Below are 18,311 nucleotides of genomic sequence, written 5' to 3' on the forward strand. Positions count from 1 at the left end.
TATATCGCTAGTAGGCCCTTATAAAAAAAAACCCATACTGAACTTAATTTCACAAAAAAATTTAAAAATTTTGAATTATTTTAATTTACTGAGTTTCCCAGACCACCTTCATCTGATGATTCGTAATTTATTTATTCATAGTTTACTTTTTTATCTGCATTTTTTTTTTCTTATTATATGACTTATTTATCTAGACATTTTCATATAGTACTATATAGTATAGGACACTTGCAAAATTTTTTAACCTGCTTCCTTGTTCAAGTTCAATTTTTAGACATAAACTTATGGCAAAATTGACATTTAACTTTTTCTGTTTTGCTAATTTATTTTAGAGGTTTAAATAATAATTGATTACCAACAAGTAGAACAATAAGCAATCACTCAATAATTTAAAGATATCCTTTCTTTCTGTTTCTCTATTGTTAGCCGTACATTTTATAACTATAATATTATATTTTATAACTGTATAATATATATTTTTTATGTATAATAAAATAAGGTTTATCAATATTGGTTACTTATATTTTACATATAAGTATAGAAACAAATTAAAGAATTTTATTATTTTTGTTTGTGTATAATTATAGTGCATAATATATTGCATATTCTTGCCTGAAAAAGTTTAAGAATTTTTAAAATCAAGTTTCAAATTCCTAAAGAAATGTTATTTATATACTGACCTCTTTCTGCATCTTTTCAAGCTCATTCATTCTGATACTTCTTGCTTCTGCTCTTGCAGCACGCTTTGCAGCAAGACGAGCTTCAGCCTTAAATATGATGGTTCAAGAAAGTTATATTAGTTTTTAAAAATTAGTTGTTTCACTTCTTATCAGTAACAATATATTACAATATATCTAAAGTCACCAAATTAGTGAAAATTGAAAAGAACTGTTTAAAATTTGTTAGATAAATTGGTATATTTGAAGTGCTTGATGAACTTGGAAGTATATTACTGCATTTGAATAATCTTATAATTTGTTACATTTTATGGCCATTTACCTCTCGAGCAATATCATTTAAATTAAATCCTTGTTCTTCAGTACTCAACTGATTAACAATGCCCCTCCTTCTTCCAACAGCAGACGAAGAAGCCATTAGTGACAATCTTTCTATATAAAATACAAGGGAAACATTGTAGAGACACCATCTATTTTTCCATATTTATATCAATTGTGGTAAACATACCTTTTTACGGCTAGCAATTTTTATCTTATGCCGGAAACAAACTTTCAGGGATATATATTATTCTTTGGAAAGTAATATGGTTTCTTTATATACTTAGAAAGTAATAACATCACATCTTTAGTATGATTCTTATTTTAGATTATATGATTTAGAATAAAGCAAATTCCATAAATAATTTTTGTCGAGAATATACTAAATGATGTTACTATCCGCCATTAAGACGGACGGAGTTTTTCATATTTGATTACGGTGGTGATGAAAGAGCCACACCTGTAGAATGGTTTCCATTTGGATAAATATATGAAGAAAAATTACTTAAATTGCTAATTGCCATATCAAGACTTTAGTTGAATTTTTTTTTTAATATTATATATTATATATACGCATATATATTCATATTTTTCTACTATTTAAACAAGTTTTTAAGCTCTTGCAAAATCAACGATATGTAACTTTAGTCTAAGAACAAACTGGATGTTAAAATTATATAATTAACATTATTTTTTGAAAAAAGCTTTAGATTTATCTACTTTTTTTAAGGGGAGGATGTGAAACTAAAGGCGCATACCTAAGGGGTAAAGAAAAATTAACGCAAACCTTGCAATGATGAAGAAATCTGATAATTTTATATGAAATTTTTTTAAAGAATACTTACGGAGCCCTAGTATAGATAAAAAATCTATAAAATGTTTTAAAACCAACATTGCATATTATATCACTAATATAATATTTTATTTCACTATGAATCTGCTTATAGTTCATATGAATCTAAAGACTACTGAATAAACTAATTAAAAATTTGTAAAATCATGTAGAGTAAATGTTCAACATAGTGCGTTGAAAATTTTTTTAATAGACCTAGAAAACGTAAACGTAGTATACTGAGTTTTCATTACATTTAATGTTTGTTACTGAATGCTACTGAGCGGTGTCCGAAGCCGTTATTTTATTTTCATTAAATAGAAAACGGGTCACTGTTTATTTGATTTTGATTTTAACGAACGCCTCGGGTGAAGATAGATTTTTTTTTTTCATCGAAAATAGATAATGCATTGCGCGCTAGACTTGATCATTCTTTTATTTTATACGTGGATTTATACAGGAGTGTTTGAAGTGGAAACGCTTCTTATGATTATTGGGTTTAGTTATATTTCCCTTATTGAGAAACCCTGAATTACATTACTGATCCACTATAAAATTATATTAAATCATGGGTGCGTTTCAATCTCTTTTCAAAAGTTTATTTGGGAGGAAAGAAATGAGAATTTTAATGGTAGGGTTGGACGCGGCAGGAAAAACCACTATTTTATATAAATTAAAACTTGGAGAAATTGTTACCACTATTCCAACGATAGGTACGTAGCTGTTTTATTCTTCTATTTTTAAAGCAATTTTCAAGATATTAGTAATATCGTAGTATAAAATTGTTTGTAAACATAAAGCTAGCATTTTCATGTTGGAATAATAATTAAATATAAAGTGTTGTTATGAGTCTTTACTTATAGTTAAACAAGTATAATTTTAAAATGAAAGTTTAGATAATTAAAATAACCTCAATATGCGAATTTCGAATTAAGTTTTTTAATGTAAACAAGTTAGAGCAATTTTAATAAAAAATACAATAGGCATTACGTCCCCCCTCCCCCTCCCAATGTTTTAATGTATGTTCATTTCTTTTTTTCAAAACAAATGACATTTTCCAGTTGTTTTTCTTTTAGTCTTGAATATTAATAATATAATTAGTGAAAATGACATAAAAATGGAGTTGCGCTTATAGATCCTGAGTAGTTTTAAGATTTTGAATATTTGAGTATTACCTAGGTGTATATATATATATATATATATATATATATACACACACACACACACACACATATATATACACACACATACAGCCTGCAAAATTCACGTCAGCATTTGACAAAAGCCAACCTATTGTTGTTGTTTATTCAAGTTTGACAAGTTTTATTTTTATAGACATCGTTCATTTTTTTTAAATTCATTTTGCTTTTCTCAAATTTATTAAAGCGTAGGAAGGTTATTAATTAATTTTAAAGTTTATAAAATTTACTTTCGTAAATATGTATATATGTCTATGAATGGTAACCAAGGTGTTTTTGATCTTTGTTATATTAATTTTTTTTTTATATATTTCTTTTTTTTTTGTTTTATTATTGCACATTTTTTAGGAACAATCACTAATGTTTATATAAACAACTAATATTTCAATCTCAAAAATGCCAAATGAAATTTTAGGAAATATAAACATAAGCCATATTAGTCATATATTATTACAATAAAAACTGTTATAAAAGTCAAAATCTTTAAATAAAATTAAAACAATATAAGTAATAAATTCATATTTATCTACAACTCACATTTAAAATTTTATATATAGCTCTCATATTGCATTTAATATGGGCTAACTGCCTCGTACATAACTCTAATAAGGGACTTTAAAGAGTTTTTACTTACACTTTTCATTGCAAGTGTTTAAATCTACTGTTAGATATCTAAATCTAATTTTTTAAATTTAAAACAGTATTGCAAAAATCTGTAAATTTCTGCAATTTCTGCGTACCTGGTATATATTTCTATGTATATCAGGGTGGTCATGGAAATGTCATGGAATTTTGTTTGATCATTGAAAAAGTCATGGAATTTTGTTTGATCATGGAAAAAGTCATGGAATTCCTAAATTCTCATTGAAAGTTATGAAAAAGGCATGGAACTTTTTAAAATGATATTTATTTTTCCGACATTAATACTTTTATAGCTAATGTACCTAAAACTAAAGTCACCATGGAGTAATAAGGAGTTGCATCCGATTGTTTTCAGGGCCTCTGTAGCAGTCTAAATTGATTTGGTAATTTCTCGAGTGCTAGTTTATCTTTAACAGGTGATCGGTAAATACGCCTTAAATGGAGTGATTCTTTTTCGAGCTTGAGCTTTATCCACAGCTGTTCAATGGTATTTTTGTTAAGTTGTTTAATATTTGTTAGCGTGCATTTAAGATCATTTAATACGTAGATAGCTATGCCACCTCCTATCTTTCTGACCCTGTTTCGTGAAAAAATGTTATACCCTGCAATAGCAGTATCTGAAGCCTCAGTAAGCAATGTCTCAGCAAGAAAAATAAGATGAGGGTGGTTATGCCTGGTGGTTGATTGTATTCTGGCTTTCAGCTTGTCAATTTTCATTTGATTTAGTGAGCATAGGTTAATTGCCCAAAAATTGATGTAACTGAAAACCTTTACAAGTTTTTGATAATATAGGCTGGTAAGATATGACAGTAAAGTGCCTGATTGATGGTGATGGTCGAGCTGGCCGTTTTCTTTTAACATCGAAGCTTGATGGTTGCACCGGTTAAGATTGTTAAGGCTGATTCAGGGTTTGTTCTAGCTGGGGTGGGGATGAACTTTCATCAAAGATATTTGTTGTGATTTTTGATTTTGAGGCATTAGTGATTTTGCAACGTTCTTGATGTTGACAAAGATTGATCTTAAATGAGCAGCTGGCTCTTGTGCGTTAATTGGCTTAACGCAGTTAAGGCATCGATGGATGATGAAAAGAAATGGCGAGTCGAGCAGCTTTAATTATGGGAGTTCATCATTTTGCTCTTACTTTTTTTTGCGAACCAGTTTGTTGAATTCATGTTGTTCTGCCTCCGTTCGGTCTTCAATAAGACCTAGGGCATGTGATTCAGAGTCTTTGACTGTGACCTGCATGAGCTTGCTTTTTCTGAGTTCTGTGTTGGGTTTTTTATGATTAAAACCTCTGACTCGTGATAATTGAGGTGTTGATACCAACAGCTTTAAAGAAATTCTTGGCTGCCTGCTTATTTTTGTCATAATTGTCTGAGGCATCTAGTCCCACCACTATAACACATGATTCTTTTTGTTGTCTTTGTTTCTACTAGGGCTGGTAGATTAATTGGTATTTTACATTAATCAATCAACGATTAAATTTCGAAAAATTAATCGATTAATTTTAGAAAAAATGTGTTTATAACTTAATAAAAAGTAATTTATATTTTTTATGATTTTCTCTTTTAATCAGATATGATTTTAAAAAACATAAATTAATAACAGTATCATTGTTTAAGCTAGTTCTTAAATTAGTAACAAATAAACCAGCTGCACTAAAACTTCTTTCTGCTTCTATAGAAGATGGGGGAAGACTTAGCATGGCATTATAAATCTTTTCTAAAGAACTTGGCTTGTTTCCAGTGCTTTTGAGAACTGCAATTTCACATTTAATGCATGTCAAAATTTCTCGAGTGGAAGATTTAAAAGTTATCCCTTTAGTTTTTCCTGCTGCTGAAGCTGTATTAGCTATTATTTCTGCTAATTCTTCACCTTTAGTTTTTTTTCTTAATGGTTCTTCATTACAAGTGTACTCTAACTCAGACTGATATGCTGCTTCTACTTCCTCATGTAGAAATAAACGTAGGTATATTTCTCTAGCAGTTTTAGCAATTTTATTTTTATGTGGGTATTTCAAAAGATTATCTGGAAATTCTGAGTCTGATTTATAGTCAGCTGGGTTATGTAAAAAGCACAGTAAACCAGCAATATTACAATTTCTTTATTCAACAATTCTCTTCGAGACAACAGTAAATAATTTTTGACCAATGTTAGTATTTTGTTTTTTAAGATTTTGTAGTAAAAACAAAATAATTTTATCAGATTTTATCAGATCAGTAACTATTCCCTAGTTCTATAACACTTAACTCTACAACATGTAGAGCCTGAACAATATCAGAAATGTGTTTTATTTCTTCTTCTTTTAAAATTAAATCTGTTCTAGATATATCAACAAGAGCCTTTGCAATAACATTTTTTAATTTTAAGAATCGTTTAAACATACTTATTAGCGAATTCCATCTTGTTTTAGAATCCAAAATAGGCTTTAGTTCTTTTCCTAAATCTGTTCTACAAATACTTTAAAGGGAATCGTTTTTAAGTGGAGATTTTCTGAAAAGTTTGACTATTTTACGAACCTTCGATATGATAATGCCATAGTCCTCATTAAACTTCAGTGTTATTCTTCAGTGTTGTTTTCATCATTAACAATATTAACAGCTCTTTCTGAAGGTAACGAACCATTTATTCTAATCATTCCAAGACCATAGTGACATTTGTCTGAACAATGTACATTGAGACATAAATACCTTCTAGTTTTACCAGAAGTCCACTCATCAAGAGAAATTAAAAACCTTTCTCCTTTTAATTTTTTTTGCTGAAGCTCTTGAACAACTTTTAACTTAATTGAGTTTGCTTAGTTCATAACAATTGTATTTATAGTATGTCGATCATCAGGGATTTTAAGTCCTTGAGCTTTCCAGCCATTTTTAATATCTTTGCTATTGGCCAAAGTTGCAAAAGGGATACGATCAACAGCAGTTAAACGAGCTAATACCTCTTCAGCTTTGCTACCTATATTATTACAATAAGTAGCAATACTTGGCTGTATATTTTTAGACTTCTCTGAAATAACTTTTGTCAAATATATTTTATGTTTGAGCTCTAAATGATACAAGAAACTTTAAGTTGATGAATGGAATTTAAGTTCAACTGAACAATGTTTGCACTTGTATGTTGATTTGCTTTTATTTTCCAATAAAAAGTGTTTCCAAACATCAGAGCGGTTTTTTCCAAACAACATTGTAAATGGTGGTTAAGAAACGGCACTATGAAAAAAGCATTGTTTTTGTTTGTTTACAATAATAATTGACCGGATGCCGGAAAATAAAGGCATATCAACATACAAGTCAACACAAGTCTTGTTTGTTAAAAAAACGCTTGTAAATGTTCGTAAAAATCTTTGAAACACAAAAACGCAAAGTTGTTATATTAAAAAGAAAATTAATCGTTTGTTAATTAATCGATTAATGATTAATGGTTTTTAATCGATTAATCGGTAATCGTTTACCACCCCTAGTTTCTACTCAAGTGCTACTTTATTTGAAAAAAGATTCTGATAATTTTTACTTTCATTAGATTTGCTGCTGAAGAGTGATGAGAATGATTTCTGTTGAAGTTTTTTTAGTTTGCTAAGAGATTTTTGTAAGGTTTTGTTTTCTGCTTCTAAGTTAAAGACTTTTTTTTCGTAAGTTACAATGCATGCTTTTACAGCTAGAATTTCTGCATACGTTATATATTCTAGTTGCTCTGTTTTACCGGGTCCTGTGTTTGAGAATCCTTCAGGTTCATATAGACCAGTGATGGGCATTGAACTGGCTTTGACCAGTTTTATTTTTGTGGACATAATTAACAGCAGAAAAATATTAATAAAGTATATATATGCACATATATATATAAATTTGTAAATGTATATATAGAAATTATATATATTTCTTTCGTAGATATAATTAAATTTATTACAAATAAAATGATTATAAATTTTCCGCAAATATATTTATTAATTAATAAATAAGTTTTGAATTTTGCCAAAAGCACAAAAAAAAAGAGATTAGAAAATATCAGGTGCACACTGTTGTTAGCAATAAGTTAAAAACTATGAGAGAAGAAAGTTCACAAAACTGATAAAAGATTTAAAAAAAAAACTTTAATACTCTGTAAGAATATGAACTGAAGCATAAATAAAACCATGGTTATAACTATTTTTATAATAATATATAAATAAAGTATATATGATAAAATATAAGTATAGGTATATATAAATATTGGTATGCAATTACAACAAAAACTGTGTTTTAGATGTGTTGAATAGAGTTAAAATAATACTATAATTTTGAAAGTAGAAAAATAATTAATAAGCTAGTAAGATGAAGCAATAGCATGGAAAGAAATATAATAAGAAATAAAAAATAAGTGGAAAAAGAAATAAAAAGAATACGAAAAAAAAATTAAAATCCCAGAAAACTTACACTTAAACAAAAACATGTCTTATCGACTTGAAGGCTTAAGCGCAAAAAAATATATATGTATATATATCAGAGATGTAGTTAAGACTAAGACCAAAACATTTGGGCTCAAGACCAAGGCTTTTAAAATTTTGACAAGACAGGGATCAAGACTTAGGTTCTAAGAAGTCCAACGCAATAAAACTCATGCTCGCATATGTAAGGGGTAATGCGAGACCAAGACCAATACTCTAGGCTTTCAAGACTAAGACCAAGACAGTTAAATATGAGTCTCGAGGCGTCTCGAGACCTACATCTCTGATATATGTTTATGATGGATTTTTTGTAGTGCAATAATATTGTTCTTGTTTTAAAAGTCTGATCCATAAATTATTTCTGAAAATAGGTCTTTGTTATCGAATTGCGTTGTATTAAAGTTATTAGCTTTTTATGTGATTGTTTTGATTGGTTTAAAACGTAAACATAAAAATTTTAATTTTCAACTTCTATAAATAGTTTAGTTATTGATGTTACTATTCTATAAAATTTTTTTTCAGGTTTCAATGTTGAAACAGTTGAGTACAAAAATATTAGTTTTACTGTGTGGGATGTTGGTGGCCAAGATAAAATTAGACCCTTATGGAGGCACTACTTTCAAAACACTCAAGGTATAAAATCATCTTTTTTTTTTTTTTTTTTTAATTATTTGTTTGGAAAATTATATTTTAAAGTGTTTGATGATAATAATTTTTAATTTTGATTACAAACCTCTCTCAATCCAATGAGACAGGAGACATTATGAGCATAATGTGCAGAAGGTTTGCATTCTCTTTTTCTGCGATTTTTTGGCTGTGTGTTTAGGATGCCTGATTAGTCTTTAAATTTAAATTCCTTTAGGAGAAATCTTTTGAGGGGAATTTTAATAAAATTATTTCTTCAAGAGATAAAATTCCATGCTTACCTTTAAGTATTTTAATCTCTATTTTTTCAATGTTGCATTTTGTTAATTCGAGGTAGACAAAGACAAAATGTTTTTGCTACATAACTTCGTACTCAAATTAAGTTGTCCTAATAATTTTTGTGTTTGCATTTTAAAAATTTAACTACAGTTGATTTTGTTTACAAGAGTTATTTTTGTTTACTTGAAAGCTTTAGAACTTAATTTTGTGTTTTATGTCACAGTTTAAATTGCCAATTTTGACTAGCCATTTTAAAACAATAATCAGACAATTGGTTAACAGGAATTTATAACATCTATTATATATTAAGTCACATGATTTGTTTTGATGTTTTTCATTAGTTAGAGCATTTCAAAATTTAAAAAAGATTTAAACATGAATTTTTCTTAAAATCAAAGCAGAATTTTAAAGGTTTTCTTTAAAATTAAAATAGTTTTTATTATATTTAAGTTATGATTTATTATAAAGTTATTTTTTTTTTTAATTTATTTATACTGTTTTTATTCAACATATTTAAATCTGTTCCAAAAAAGTTGTTAATAAAGTATATTTAATAGAGTGTTTTAATGATTTTTTTTTATAAAATCCAACTTAAAACCAATAAGCAATAGTTAAATTTATTTTTAATTAGTTTAATTTTAATTAGTTATCCTTTTTTGATTGTTTGGTCACTAAGCTATCATAGATTTGCTCAAGAACAACACCAGAAATCATTTTGATATCTACTAAAATTAATGTTACACCTCAGTTCAAAAGCCTACCAACAAAAAAAAACCTTTTTGCAAATTATAGAAAAAATCATGTTTTACAAACAAAAATGTTTTGACATTATCTAGAACGAATAAATCACTAGAATTTAGTCAAAAAGAGTTTTCGTTAAAAAAACTTTACACTGAAACAATATTCGAAAATTAAAAGTGTATATTTCCCAAGTATTTCTGTGTCCCTGCAACGTCAACTATCTGCCTATCTTTTGTCACAGTGGATTGATAACGCGCCCTCATAGAGCTTGTATGTCTTACTCATTGCTTGAAACTTTGAAGTTTCTTAAATGTAACAAAGACTTACATGCTATATAGTGATAGTTAATACTTATGACTTTTAGTTAATGCTAACAACTTTTAATTAAAAGATGTTAATATTAGTTGTTAAAATTTTAATTAAAAAATGGTAATATTAGTTGTTAGCATTAAGCACAAAATTACATAAAAATAAAGAATTTAATATTAAAATTCTTTATTTTTATGTATTTTTGCTTTTTGGGTTTCATAATATCTCCAAATATATTTTCTTACTGACTTCTGTGAATTACCCTGGTATAGTTTCACAACATGTGGTTTTATTTTCACAGCACTTGTTACCTGCAATTTTGTTAATAATTAGCCCTAATGTAAGACCAAAATTATTAATTTTTAAATTGTTAATTAAAAAGTTATGTTTTAAATTGCTATATAAACCAGCATGTTAGACTAATTGAAAAGTGTTAGTAAAGATTTCATCCACAATTGCTTTTGGTTTTATGCAGTCTAGTTCCTTTAAAGGAATCATGGCCAATTGATTTATTTGAGTGTTTGTTCTAAGTTGATTTGATTTAAACTAATATGGTCTGTTTAAAATCAGAAAGTCTAATCATCTTTTCGCTGCTCGACAGTATAGTCTTATGTAGCCTCAGGTTATATAAACAAATAAAATGACACTTTGTATTGTGTTAGCATTTGATTTTTTGGTGCTATTAATAGTTATGTAAATGAGGGTTGCTGTTGCTAACCTAAAAATGAAAACTACTCCTGGTCATAATTATAGTTTTCATAATAGTATATATTGATGTTTTAGTATGCATTCTGGTTTTATTTATCAGGGATTATCTTTTTCCAGATATTAGAAAAATATCCGGAATTCCGGATACTTTTCTCAATTTTTAGTTTTTCTGGACATACAAAACGTTATCCATACATACAAGTTTAGGTATATATTTTTGTAATATATTTCTTTTTTAAGCTTTTTCACTCAGCACTCATACTAAATTGAGAAAAGTTTGAAGAAAAAAAAGTTAAAATCAACTCAGCTCTAAGCAAAATCAAGAGGAAAATATATTCTGGATTTTTTACCCAAGCAATTTTCCGGATTTTCAAAAATGGTCTGGATGATCTATAATTTATCTAGTTTTTAAATAAAAATAAATTTAAAGAACTAATTTTTTACCATTTCCTTGCACAGCCTCCTAGCAATTTTAAAATTTTAGAATAAGAAGTTAAATGATAACTTCTCTATAATTGATACTTATTGTTTCCTCTTGTCATGGGTTGGTGAATTAGTCATAAAAAAGTTAATCTTCTCTTTTTTGAAAACCTGATGAAATTAAATTATTAACTCTTAAATTTGTAAAAGCTAACACCAACTAATTTCGATTTAGGTCTGATTTTTGTTGTGGATTCAAATGATAGAGAGCGTGTTGGTGAGGGCAGAGAAGAATTAAATAGAATGCTTAACGAAGACGAGTTGCGTGATGCCGTTCTTCTTGTTTTTGCAAATAAACAGGTTTGTTTTAATTTTTGTGTGTGTATGGTACACGCATTTATTATCTATATTATCACTTATAGCTAATGATTGTATTATTTTTGATTAAATGTTTATTTTTATGAAAAAATGTTTGTAGGATTTACCAAACGCTATGAATGCAGCTGAAGTTACAGATAAATTAGGATTACACAACATTCGTAACAGGAGTTGGTATATTCAAGCAACTTGTGCAACTAGTGGTGATGGGTTATATGAAGGTTTAGACTGGCTTTCCAACGAGCTGAAGAAAAAGAAAAACTAATAAAACTTCGTCTATTTCTTGAATCAATAATATCTCTGTTACTCGATTCAGAGCCGTGATTTCGAGTGTTTGCGACCAAATTATCAGTTGTGCGTTGTTGGAATATATAAGTTATTTTTTTTCTTTATTTTTGATATACACAAATTACGGTGAAAATTTTCACTGATTTATGACGGCGTCTGCTTTCAGTTGCAAGCGATAGCGATTATCTCACTAAATTGCAATTGTTTGTTTGTTTTTTACCTTGAAAATTATTTTTGTTTTGCAAACCTATTTTTAAAATTGTGCTCAATTTTTGTTTTTGGAGTATGTGATATAATTAGCCGAACAAAAAAAAATTATTTGGTATTGTGTGTTTCAATCAACTTATTGACTAATTTGTATGAACTGCATCCACAAAGAATAAATAATTTTTTTTTTCAAAATATTATCCCGTTTTAATTCTTGTTACCGACTTCAAAAATTAATAAACGTCGCGTTTATTTGGTTTACTATGATGGTTTGGTTAGATTTTCACTTGATGTTGTGAGAAAATAAAGTATTATATTTCGAAGTCGGTCATTTGCTTTAAAACCTAATTATTTCCTTATAATTAATTATGTAATATGCGTATTTAAACGATTATTTATATTTTATAATTATTTGCTATTTTAAATGCATAGTAATGTTAAAAACAACCTGCATTGCATTAAGCCATGTAAGGCCTATCTTGTCTATCGGCAAAATGTGAATATAATTATTTAGATTTACTCTCGAGCCCTTAATGCAAGGGGGGTGAAATTTTTACTCCATTTCTACTTCTACTGTTTGCGAATTGTTTCGGCGCACTTATGCCAGTTTTTACAATTGATTCGCACTTATGCCAATGTTTGCAAATTCTTTCGGCGCACTTATGCCAGTCTTTGCAACTGCTTCGCAGTTATGAAATTCGCACTTATTCAGCCTCCTCATAAAATTATACCTAATTCAATTAGTACAGAAACATTCTGATATGGTATATCATTTAATAATAAAAATATATAAAATTGTTGTTTTATTTGCCAAAAATATGCCTTGAGGAAGCAGAGATCACTTAAAACTGTGTGTCTCGTTTGAACTTTGGTGATAAAGTTACCAGCAATTGAGAAGGCTCGCTCGATGACGGAATCAAGTATGAGTAGACGGACTCTAATATTTTGCCACGAACGCTGTTCTCTTCTAAGAATTTTACTTCAGATTTAATTTTTAAAATTAAGCTTGTTATTTGCTGTGTTTAGTTGGACGATAAATTCAATTAGATTTTGTTCTCCAACTTTTGCATTAATGCTAAGGGCTTAGTTCTTCCAACATCACATCGTCAACTTCTGACTGCTCGCCAGATGAAGTTTTCGTGTCAGTGTGAAAACCCATCTTTGTGCAAAGTTTTTAATAACTTAGGCTTTTTTTTTTTTTTTTTTCAATAGTCTAGTGAAAGGTGCGTGAATCTCACTTTTTCGCCATCGTGTAAATATTGAAGAGTTCCAGAAATTGGTTCGGGGCGACTGAATAAGTGCGAATTTCATAACTGCGAATCTGCATAAGTGCGACTGGCACAAGCACGAACTGGCATAAGTGCGAATCAATTGCAAAAACTGGCATAAGTGCGCCGAAAGAATTTGCAAACATTAGCATAAGTGCGAATCAATTGCAAAAACTGGCATAAGTGCGCCGAAAGAATTTGCAAACATTGGCATAAGTGCGAACCAATTGCAAAAACTGGCACAAGCGCGAATTAGCATAAGTGCGCCGAAAGAATTTGCAAACAATGGCATAAGTAGCGAATTGGCCCGTTCGCACTTATGCCAATGCTTGCAAATTCTTTCGGCGCACTTATTCCAGTTCGCGCTTGTGCCAGGTCGCACTTATGCCAGTTTTTGCAATTGATTCGCACATATGCCAGTTCGCACTTATGCCAATGTTTGCAAATTCTTTCGGCGCACTTGTGCCAGTTCGCACTTATGCCAGTTTTTGCAATTGATTCGCACATATGCCAGTTCGCACTTATGCCAATGTTTGCAAATTCTTTCGGCGCACTTATGCCAGTTCGCGCTTGTGCCAGTTCGCACTTATGCCAGTCTTTGCAACTGCTTCGCACTTATGAAATTCGCACTTATTCAGCCTCCTCATTGGTTCGTCTTTTGCTTATTCAATCTTCTAATTTCTTCTTTAATTTTAATGAAAGTTCATCAGATTCGAAATTCTCAAGCATAAAAAAAATGCTGCATCAGCAGAAAGCAGATCTGCATCTTCTCGACAAAGAGCTTCACTGGGAGAAGTGCAGAGATAATGTTTTTAATCAACAAAATTTCACTTTGATACCTTTATTTCACTTTCTTGAATAACGGTATCAGATGCAATGTCAATCAATACTTTTCTAACCCAGCTTTTTACCTTGTTAAACCTTTCAAGCATTTCGACCAAGCTATTCCATCTAGTTTTAGTGCCCATAATAAGTTTCAATTGTTTACCAAATTCTTTTTTCACGTATACTTGAAGAATATCATTTGAAGTTCTCGAAAAACAAAATTTCTTTACAATCGAACGAATTTTTTTGATAAGTAAACTAAACCCAAATTCTTCAGTCTCAACAAGCTCAGCTTCATTATAAGTTTGTTCAATCAAGCCAATATTTTCCTCTTCAATGTATTCCTCATCCGATTCATCGAAGTCACTTACTTGATCTTCTACATTAACATTTTCTGTATATGTGTGAGCCACCAATTCAGTTGTATTCGAATTAATATACAGAACATTAATTAAAGCTAAACGTATCGCATGTGCGAAGCACAACTGCTGATTACATGGTAAAAGCCGTTCAACTTTTTGCATCACAGCTGCCCCATCATTTGTTATAGACGTAATATCTTTATCGATACTTAGATTGAGTCTACAAGTTAACCAATGAGATCAAATCTCATTGGTTAACTTGTAGACTCAAAACACACATTTAGTGCTTTGAAGCGTATAAGTGCCAAACAACATGGATCTTTCCTTTCTAGATTTGAGATCAAACCTAATTCACTGTGTTAATTGCAATTACTTTGAAGCTACTTTATTCAAGAACTCCAAAATGTGACATAATATGAGGTAGCTAATATAACTTTGAACAAATAATACAATATATTACTCAGCAAAAGTGTTTAATAAAATCATAATCTATAAAAGTGTCATTAAAAAATAATATTTACAGTATGTGGCGTTTCATTCTTCATTCATAACTTTGGCGCCAAAAATTTGAATTTTTAGACATCTATGGTCAATTTTGTTATTTTAACGTTAGAGTTCTGATCATTGATCTATAAAACGAGATTTTGTCAATATGTCAAGCCGGTACTACACAGTAATTGAGCTGAACATCAATGGTCTTGAATGAATATTGTCTTAGGAGATCATGTTGCAGTTAGACATGACCAAAAGCACAGTTTATGATGCGATTAACCGTTTTAACAACTCCGGAGAATTCGAACGTAAGTCTTTTGAAAAATAAAAGCCGGCTAGGATAATAAGACTTGTCAAGGCCGTCAAAGAACAAATCCGGTCTGATCAATGAGGAAAGTTGTTAAGTGTTTGTTTGTCATTGAGAAAACAATTCGTAGGGTGGTGAAGTAGCATCTAAAAATCAAGTCAAGAGACAAAGTGTGAATCCACTTGGTTAAAGACACTTTAAAAGCCAAAAAATGTTCTCGGATAAGAAGTTATTTACAATCGACTCTCTCTCAAACAGCCAAACATACATCTACATGTTTACCTAGGCATCTGAACAAGATCCTGAAGAGGTCAGGTTTTAGTTGTGACAAAGCAATCAACATCGGAAACCATTTTTTGCCTTGTGTCATCAGATGGTAGTAAAATGTCTCCGGTTTTTATCAAATCTAGACTTTAAATTGATTCTGACATCTACACAGACATTCTGAACACGCATGTCAAGCCCTAGGTTGGCTCTAAATACTCTTCGGATACCTATGTGGTGTTCCAGAAAGATGGGGTACTGTGTCTCGCCTCGAAAATGAAACAGAATTGCCTGAAACAAAACATTCATGATTTTTCGCCAAAGGACATCTGGCCTCCTTGTTCACCAGACCTGAACCCACTCGACTACTATATATGAGTATATGTTGAGCCAGAAAAAATAATTATTTTTCAAACGCGCTAGGTTCACTATCAAACTTTAAATTTCATAAAAAAGAAAAATATATTTATGTAAAATTCATATAGCAAGCCTTGTTTTTCTAAAATTTTAAAAAGTGCTTCGCTCAGAACACTCTAAATAGAACTACGTAACGCTTTAAAAAATATCAGCTCATTAGCTTTGGCTAATCAAAAGTTATCCTTGTTAAGAGATCACAAACATCGTAAAAAATTAAAGTCAAGAAAGACCTAATCAAAAAATCAAATAAAAGCAAATAAAACATTAAAATTCAAAAAAACAAACTAAAATGCTCCACTAGCATATGTCTCTTAATTCTCAAGTTCATTTTTATCGTTAAAACCTTTTCTGATTGCAAGTTTTCTTCTTCTTTGTTTTACTGAGCTGGTTGGTTTTTTCTCAGATTGCTTGACACGCTGATTATCATATTTTCTTCAACCTTCTTTAGTGAAATACCCATTTTCTATGCCTAGTTTTTTAAAAACAGGGAGCTATTCTTGGGCACCACCATTGTATGCAATAGTAGGAGATACAACTGCAGTTTTAAAAACATCGTTTCCAATGTATACTCTTTTTAGGCACCGTGTTCATATCAAATTGTCCAAGGACTCATTGACATCCTGTGTCTCACTGTGTAACAATTTGTTAAAAGTTCATCACCACCAAGAACTCTGTGAGAAAATATTTAACCAATAACATCTGAAACAGCTTATGAATATTAGTTGTTTTTTTTTATATGTTTTTGCTCTAGTAATTTTATCATTTTGATACTTGTTCCGAGGATCAGAGCTACGTGGACAGAATTGATGTCGGATATCTAAATTTGGCTCATCTGTTGTATGGTGTAAAACTGCGGCAACATCCTTAACTCATTGTGTAACAACACTGGATACCTGTAACCCACAAAAAATGTACAGTTCTACTAAAATAAATAGCGTCGTAAGGGAGCACTAAAGATTTTGAAAATGAAAAGTAATTTTTTGGTGGTTTACTTATTTATTTTTAAGATTAAGTGTAATGTTTTATTTGATAAAAGAAACATGCTGCATTCTTATATATATATTTGCCCTTCATTTACACAAAAAATATTAGATTAAAATTAATTAGTTGTTTTAAGCAAACAATTTTTTGAAAGAGCCGACTGTTTGTGCTATGAATGAGCCGAGTTTTTTATTTACTTTTTTTTTATACTTAAATAATCGTTTTGCGCTTTAACGACTTCATACATTTTTCGTAATGCTTCATTGAGCTTATTCTATCGAAATTAGTTGTTTTAATGACTTTTCCTGAAGTTCTAAAACATATAATAAACATATAGTGGCATTCCACGTCAAGTGGAACCACTTTTTGGTCAAATTCAACATCACCGACTCGGATTTTGATGAAAATTGGCTCACATGTTGGGCATATGGACAGAAGAAAAGCATGTAAATTTTTTTGACTTAGGTCAATTATTTTCTGAGATATGACCTCTCAAAGTTTTGACCTTTACACTTGACCTTGGTTATTTAAAACGTCATAACTTTTTTGCTATTATACTTAGGAAGTTGATTTTGGTGGCAAACAGAAGCTCTTGCATAGACAAACAACTTTGTGTCTATACAAAAAAGTGATAAGTTCAATAAAAAAAAAGTTATTGGTCATTTGGTCATTTGACCTTTGACCCTGGTCGATGGCAAAGGTCAAAAGTCATAATTTTTTTTTTACAGATTGCTTTTTTTATTGTGGATGTCCCATGAAAAAATCTTTTTGGGATTCCCATAAACAGCTTTGGGAATAATATTAAAGTATAAGTAGGTTCTAAAAATTTAATATTTATTTGCCTTACAAATGCGATATTTTGAGGTTATTTTGTGTAAATAGCCTAATGGAAATATATATTATTAACTATTTGCTTTTTTTTCTTTTATTTTCTAGGTTGTAATTTAATTACTAGTACTCTAAATACATACTAAGTCAGTATTAAATTATATGAGGCTTAAAGCTATATATATTTATATTAAAATAATCAATTCATTTCCATTGAACTAGTCATCAAAAGACAACTTTGTTGCATTCTTGTATTCGTTTATATATATATATATTAAAAAAAACTATCTGAGCGTTTTTCAACCTTCTGTTTTATTACATAAAATCGCATATATTGGGTTGAGGAATAATTCATGAGCGTTTTTTTCAAATTTAAAAATGCACGCAGAAATAAAATGCAAAATGTTTTATGTTGTTTGAAAGAGAATGTTTTGCTCTACAAGATAGTGTGTTTTGATTTGTTAGTTTTTTTTATTTTTGTGTATTTTCAGATCATTAAAATGG

At 29.6% G+C, this 18,311-nt stretch overlaps 2 protein-coding genes across 2 annotated transcripts in view; one reads left to right on the forward strand and one right to left on the reverse strand.

Moving 5' to 3' along the window:
• The window catches only part of LOC100207951 (uncharacterized protein PF3D7_1120600), a 31,363-nt gene extending 29,899 nt beyond the window's left edge, over window positions 1–1,464 (reverse strand). Inside the window, exons 1-3 of the mRNA XM_065810975.1 lie at window positions 1,186–1,464; window positions 1,000–1,109; window positions 681–767 (exon numbers count right to left, since the gene is read on the reverse strand). Of these exons, the coding sequence (XP_065667047.1) occupies window positions 681–767; window positions 1,000–1,095 (183 nt within the window). The 5' untranslated portion in view covers window positions 1,096–1,109; window positions 1,186–1,464. The remainder of the gene's footprint in view (window positions 1–680; window positions 768–999; window positions 1,110–1,185) is intronic.
• A 754-nt stretch (window positions 1,465–2,218) lies between these two features.
• Window positions 2,219–12,258, forward strand: LOC100200770 (ADP-ribosylation factor 1-like 2). The gene is made up of 4 exons (XM_065810976.1): window positions 2,219–2,540; window positions 8,611–8,721; window positions 11,426–11,550; window positions 11,669–12,258. Exons 1-4 carry the CDS (start codon window positions 2,396–2,398, stop codon window positions 11,831–11,833), a joined length of 546 nt encoding a protein of 181 aa, XP_065667048.1. The 5' UTR covers window positions 2,219–2,395; the 3' UTR covers window positions 11,834–12,258.
• The last annotated feature ends 6,053 nt before the right edge of the window (window positions 12,259–18,311 follow it).

The sequence above is a fragment of the Hydra vulgaris genome, chromosome 11, assembly GCF_038396675.1.
Source record: "Hydra vulgaris chromosome 11, alternate assembly HydraT2T_AEP".
NCBI lineage: Eukaryota > Metazoa > Cnidaria > Hydrozoa > Anthoathecata > Hydridae > Hydra > Hydra vulgaris.